A 6,605-nucleotide genomic window follows, 5' to 3' on the forward strand; every position below is an offset into this window, starting at 1 on the left:
AAAGAAGGAATACCTAATATTAATTTTTCTATTCTCTCGTAAAATAGTAAACAGTAAAAAAATTAATTCAACACCTTTCCTGAATCTAAAAACGATTACAATTATAAATTTTAGAATTTTAGTGTTATTGTTGAAAAAGAAAATTAATATGACATAATGAAAATCCTATCAAATATACGTAAAGGTTAAAGATTAAAACTTTTCATATAATTTTTTGCGACTCTAGTATTTCTATGAAACCATTGTGAAATAGTCAAGTCTGTTTTGACATTTGTAGTTTATGGCTATGTGTGACCTAGAATTGTTGTTCGTGACAGTCTATGGTGACAGTTAAATGTCATATCATTTAAAACATATTCTAATGTCTAAAAAATTGTTTAACCGAAATTATGTAATTAATTTTATTTTTATTTACTTCTTATCGAATGTATTCGTGCCATATTATCTAGGTTTTGAGTACAGTTATAATTAGAGTATTGGTTATTTAGTAAACAGTTCTGGAAACCTTAATTAATATCTTATTAGTTGTGCTCCTCTACAATCACAAATATGGCATTAAATAATATTAAGAAACTGTTACATTTAAGTCCAATTGGTCAGAATATTTCTATCAATGCCAGAAGATTTAAAAGTTTAAGGTAGAGTTTATTTTTGTTACTACTCTTTATAAAAATTAAGTTTTTAGTTGTAAGGTTCTTATTGTTGGAGGAGGCAGTGGAGGCTGTTCAGTTTCTGCTAAATTTTCTAAAATACTCAAGAAACATGAACTCATAATAGTTGAGCCCAGTGATATCCATTATTATCAGGCATTATTTACATTAGTTGGTGCTGGTATAAGGTCTCTTAAAGATTCACTCCGTAGTACTGCTTCAGTTCTTCCTAAAAATTCAACATGGATAAAGGATAGTGTTGTAGAATTTAAGCCTGAAACTAACTCTGTTTTACTATCTAATGGTGATCAAATCACATATGACTATATAGTCATATCTACTGGCTTGATATTACATTTTGAAGAGGTACAGTTGCCATTTTTTATAAATATTATGTTAATGAAAGAATAAAAGCAGAGATTTTTAATAAATTGATGCAAAGATTGTAGGACTAAATGAAGCTTTGACAACACCCTATGTTTGCTCAAATTATTCACCAGAATATGTGGAAAACACCTACAAAGTTTTACAGAAATTAGAATCGGGCAATGCAGTTTTTACTTATCCTGATAGTCCTGTAAAATGTCCAGGTGCTCCTCAAAAAATATGTTATTTAACTGAAGACTACCTTAGAATTGTAAGGTATATTAATTTTTTATAGATTTCATGTAATCTGCATTATAATTCTTAGAATGGAAAACGGGACAAAGTTAACATTTATTATAACACTTCATTACCTGTTATTTTTGGTGTAAAACGATATGCAGATGCTCTTTGGAAGATTGTTGAAAATAGAGGAATTCATGTCAATTTGAGGACAAATCTTGTTAAAATTGACCCTGATAAGAGAATTGCTTACTTTGAGAACTTGGACAACCCTGATATCAAAACTCAATTAGAGGTTTGCTTCTTTTATTCAGTAATGAAAAAGCAGTTTTGTAACTTTATACTATTATTTTAGTACAACATGTTACATGTTACTCCTCCAATGTCACCTCCTAATGTCATAAAGAAAAACAAACTTCTTGTAAATGAAGCTGGATTTGTTGATGTCGATAAGAACACATTACAGCACATACGATTTCCAAATGTTTTTTCACTTGGAGATTGTTGTAGCACACCTAATTCAAAAACTGCAGCAGCTATTGGTACATTAATTAAAATTTATAAATAAAATACATTTAAAATAATAGGGAATTAGAAAAATATTGTTATTACTTTAATTTTTAAAATAAATTAATGTTTTAGGATGTCAATCAAAAGTTTTATATGATAATATAAATTGCCTGATAGATGGAAAAAAGATGTCAAGATCATACAATGGTTATGCATCATGTCCTCTAGTAACAGGATATAATTCATGTATATTGGCTGAATTTGATTATGATTTACAACCTTTAGAGACTCTACCATTTCGTCAAGACCAAGAAAGATGGATATTCTATTTCTTAAAGAAGGACATTCTGCCTCCTCTTTACTGGCACTTGATGTTAAGAGGAGTGTGGAATGGGCCAGGTATAGTTCGAAAATTATTGCGTCTGAAGCTCAAATAACGATTAAATTTATATTTCAATTTTAAACATTAAAGTTTTACCATATGAGAATGAGAAAAGAAAAATTACAATTTTAATGTTTAATTAACTGATGATATTTTATTAATATATATCGTAACAATATGTATTAGGCCGTACTAATAAAAGTATGTATTGTATTAATTTTATGACATCAATAACTAGTAAGATGTGTATTTAATCATAAAAAATTATAATGTTGTCTGTTACTTTATAGTTTATCTAATATGTTATTGCATCAAAATATATTTTTATTAAGTTTTTAATTTCTTAGTATTTGTATGTCCACAACTTTCCCGCAATTGAAATCATGTCAATACTTAAATTTACTAAAAATGCTTTATTAATAGGAATGACTATAGTAAAGTGCAAAATCACAGTCCAATTATAATATTTAATATTAATACATTCTTTAATCTACCTTTAGATTAATTCACTGTATTTTTTAACCATCGTCGTTTTCTTAAAAGCTTTGGAAATAACGAATCCGTAAATTCAGAAAGCGGAACGTCTTCTTGGGTAAATTCCTTAAAATAAAAAAATAATCAGAAGGAATAGTGTAAACGCTTTAATTTTTGCAAATCATAATAAAAAGAATCGCCAGTCTCATCTGGGGTATCCTATTTATACATTTTAAGACAGTTAGGGACCATCAAATATTAAACTCTGAACTACTGTTCAGAAGAAAAAATGGCAAAAATAGAAAATTTCTGTACAAGGAACTTGTTATCAAAATCAGTGCAACCAATTTAAAAAAGTAAAGGAAAACCGTTCTGTTTCTTAATTTTAATTGTATACTTACAATACATTTTCCGCTAACGCAGTAAGCTTTTCTTTTCATGTTTCTCCCTGAACACTCTGTCCCGAATGGAAACCAACCCCCTTTACCATTAACTAGATAAAACCTATGCAAAATTTTATCATCTTGACAAGCAACTTTGCAGGGTCTATCTACATCTTCCTCATCATTAGGAAAAATTTGCAAACCAAATCCGGATAAACCTTGTACTTTATCTTTATACTGACGGCATATCATTGAAGCATATTGTAATGGAGATTTAAGTTTATTGCAAGTTTGTTTATTTGGCTGACACAATTGAATTGTATAATATTTTCGTTTATGTTTATTAAAAACCAAGCGAATTCCCTTGCCAGGAACAATACAATTGTAATGACAACTGCTTGCGACAGTCCAATTTTCAACAGGTTCCATTGATTTCCTTTTATTTAACTTTTGCGAGAGTTCCGAAGCTACTTTTATTTTTGGACATTGTTCAGAATGCTGAAGAAATTTAGTTTCCTCGGAAGACTTACAGATGAATTCCTAAAAAAAAGGGCATTTTCTGTTTTATTTATTTTGATTTTTACTTTATTATTGTAAAGCAAAGAACTTATTATTTTTACCTCACATCGTCCGTTGATACAATAAGTTGGGCTTTCTGTACTATTTCCACGTTTCATATTACATACTGTTCCATCAGGGAAGCTCCAACCCCGTGCTTTAATTTGGCCGTTTCGCCTTTGACACCAAACAGCGCAAGATTCTTGAGCTAATTCGTAAAAATCGGGATATTAGTTAATGACCATCATAAATTTAAGTAGATTTCTCGTGATATTTAACCAATTTATTTTACCGAATATAAGAAGAAAACGTACTGAATAGACCGGGAATAGAACCCTTAGGTTGCCCGCGTTGTATGTGAGCTTTAATTATAAATTAGTTTAATAAATTAAATTTTATCTGACTTAACAGTAACAAAGTTTCATTCCTCTCCTTTATAATAAATACCAAAAAAACGTATGCTAAAACTTCGACGTTCAAGTATTAAGTTATTTAGTTTATAAATTTTTGTACAATTTCTAGCTCTTTTAAATTTTTTTAATAGCTTTTGTCAGTCCTGGAAAACATTCTTTTTAATAAAACATAAGAATATGTTTCATCAAAACGACGTTTTAATTATAAAATTAAAGGCATTTGTATACATGTTTTTAGCTGTTCAAATTGTATTTAATTGGAAAGTTATTTGGGTTGCATACTTCATTTACTCCATCTATATACTTTAATTTCTCTTTTTAAAGGCACTTTTTTATAATAAGATAATAAGTATGATAACTGGATTAAGTAACCGAACGTACAAAGTAGACAGATCAAAAACTTCGAAAAGATTCGTTAAAAAAACGTGATTACATTAGCAATTGTATATTTGAATCCAATTGGGGTTTAAGAGTAGCAAATAAGGCACTATTCATCTGGACCGGACTCTTGGGGACTTGTAACTGGTCCCGTATTCCAGAAATGTATTTGTTGTAAAAACTTCAAAATACGCGATATTTGGGGATTTTATAATTTGTTTTTTTTTTTATTTAAAAGCTCTCCCAGAAACACGTAAGCCAGTTTAAATTTATATGATAAAAGCGCGGCAGAGTGTCGTAAAGTATAGCGTTTTCACGAATATGTGTTCTTGCAGTTTTGAAGAAAGCAATTAATAATTTCGGGCCCCTTTTAACCAATTATCAGATTTGGTCGCCCAAATTTCGCTTTTCGTTCCAACCAATTGAAATTTGTACGACAAACAGGCGACAGTGTGTCGTAAGGTGACAGTGCTTCCATGAAAATGTGTTTTCACGAATTAGAAGGAAACAATTTATCTTTTTCGGGTCCCTTTTAACTAAGTATCAGATTGGATTGTCCAAATTTCGCTCTTTACAATAGTTCCCACCAATTAAAATGTGTACGTTAAACACGCGACAGAGTGTCGTAAGGTGACAGTGTTTCCAGGAAAATGCTTTTTTACGAATTCGAAGGAAACAATTTTTATTTTTCGGGCCCAATTATCAGATTTGGTCGCCTAAGTTTTGCTCTTTACAGTTGTTCCAACCAATTGAAATTTGTACGATAAACACGCGACAGAGTGTCGTCAGGTGACAGTGTCTCCACGAAGGAAACAATTTATAATTTCGTCCTTTTTAACCCATCATCAATTATGGGCCCATAACTCTTTGCTGTGGTTTATGCCAATATAAATTTGAATTATATAAGCACAACAGAGTGTCCTAAACTGATACACGTTTTGACGAAAATAATGTTTTTGCGAAATTGTAGGAAATAGTTCACAATTTCGAGTCCTATTTAAGTCTCATCAAATATGGCTCTATAATGTGGTTCAAGTCAATTTAAATTTGAACGACAGAGATGACGTAATATAGCATCTGTTTTGACGAAAATGTATATTAGGGTAGTTCAAGAAATTGATTCATAATTTTTCGAATTTGAACTTGCAAAATTTCACCCTTTACTGTGGCTTAGCATGTAATTGATACCATCCTTTTACATTTTCTAAGCGAAATTCCTTGTATCTGATTTTTAATAAGTATTTCAAATTAAAAAGAAAACTCACCGTCTAAACTATTCTTTTGGAATCCAAACCCAGTAAATTCCTTGTCTACATCTTTCGCTCTGGTACAAATCTGGTTTGCAAATTCGTTTATGGTCAAACGCGGTACATTCAAACATTGCTTTGCGACACACGTCTGATATCTTTTATCAATTCCTTGACAAGTTCTACCACCTCCTTGAGGACTAAAAGGAAAAGAAAATATTGCATGATATCAAGAAACTTTTCGTAGACGCACTATTAAAAAAAAATATTTTCTTACCGTGGGTTATCACATTTCCTAACAGAAACCTCGATTCCTGTGCTACCACTTCTAAGTCTTCCTTCTTCTCCAAATAAGCAGCCTGAATCGCATTCACCTTTTGACTTCCACTTTGACCAGCTTCCATCCACTTTCTCTATAACGAGTGCTCCAGGACTACTTGCGTAAGCCATTTTAAATGGATTCAGTTTTCTGGAAATACATTTTCCACCCCTACACCACTAAAATGGAATCCATCCAACCGTTATTATTTACACATATACTACAATCGTTCTTTCGAAAAATTCAAAGAAATATTTACATTCTTCTTTTAGTATTTTTTATTTAATACCTATTTTGCTATTACTCGATAACCCGCACATTAATTTATTATATTTACTGTACCATATACCAAATACAGTGTAAACTCTATATAACGACACTTAAGAGACTGAACATTTTTCGAGTGGTAGTTAAATGGAGAGAAATAAAAGATATTATTTTACTATTCTATAATAATATGCATTTACCAATATAGTAATATAGTACACATGTTGCACACGAACATTATTATTCATACATTGCGTATAGCCTGTTATCTTCGTCTGATGTTTTTTGCTGCTCCAATATTTTAATTGTATTTTGTTACGTATCTTACTCATATCTTGAGATACTGCTGGATCAATTTGATTATATAAAAAGTATTTTTTTAATAGTTTCGCTGCATCAAGTGCTTGTTTGATGCTTG

At 30.5% G+C, this 6,605-nt stretch overlaps 2 protein-coding genes across 2 annotated transcripts in view; one reads left to right on the plus strand and one right to left on the minus strand.

The window, feature by feature from the left end:
• Positions 1-304: 304 nt before the first annotated feature.
• LOC108744482 (sulfide:quinone oxidoreductase, mitochondrial) lies at positions 305-2,487 on the plus strand. Its single transcript, XM_018480270.2, has 6 exons — positions 305-638; positions 686-1,016; positions 1,093-1,287; positions 1,342-1,551; positions 1,612-1,798; positions 1,899-2,487. Exons 1-6 carry the CDS (start codon positions 550-552, stop codon positions 2,201-2,203), a joined length of 1,317 nt encoding a protein of 438 aa, XP_018335772.1. The 5' UTR covers positions 305-549; the 3' UTR covers positions 2,204-2,487.
• A 63-nt stretch (positions 2,488-2,550) lies between these two features.
• LOC108744436 (A disintegrin and metalloproteinase with thrombospondin motifs adt-1) overlaps positions 2,551-6,605 on the minus strand; it is a 30,560-nt gene continuing 26,505 nt past the window's right edge. The window contains exons 9-13 of the mRNA XM_018480192.1: positions 5,879-6,099; positions 5,620-5,801; positions 3,626-3,771; positions 3,024-3,545; positions 2,551-2,748 (exon numbers count right to left, since the gene is read on the minus strand). Of these exons, the coding sequence (XP_018335694.1) occupies positions 2,650-2,748; positions 3,024-3,545; positions 3,626-3,771; positions 5,620-5,801; positions 5,879-6,099 (1,170 nt within the window). The 3' untranslated portion in view covers positions 2,551-2,649. The remainder of the gene's footprint in view (positions 2,749-3,023; positions 3,546-3,625; positions 3,772-5,619; positions 5,802-5,878; positions 6,100-6,605) is intronic.

This window comes from Agrilus planipennis, unplaced genomic scaffold (assembly GCF_000699045.2).
Source record: "Agrilus planipennis isolate EAB-ADULT unplaced genomic scaffold, Apla_2.0 scaffold29, whole genome shotgun sequence".
In the NCBI taxonomy this organism is placed as follows: domain Eukaryota; kingdom Metazoa; phylum Arthropoda; class Insecta; order Coleoptera; family Buprestidae; genus Agrilus; species Agrilus planipennis.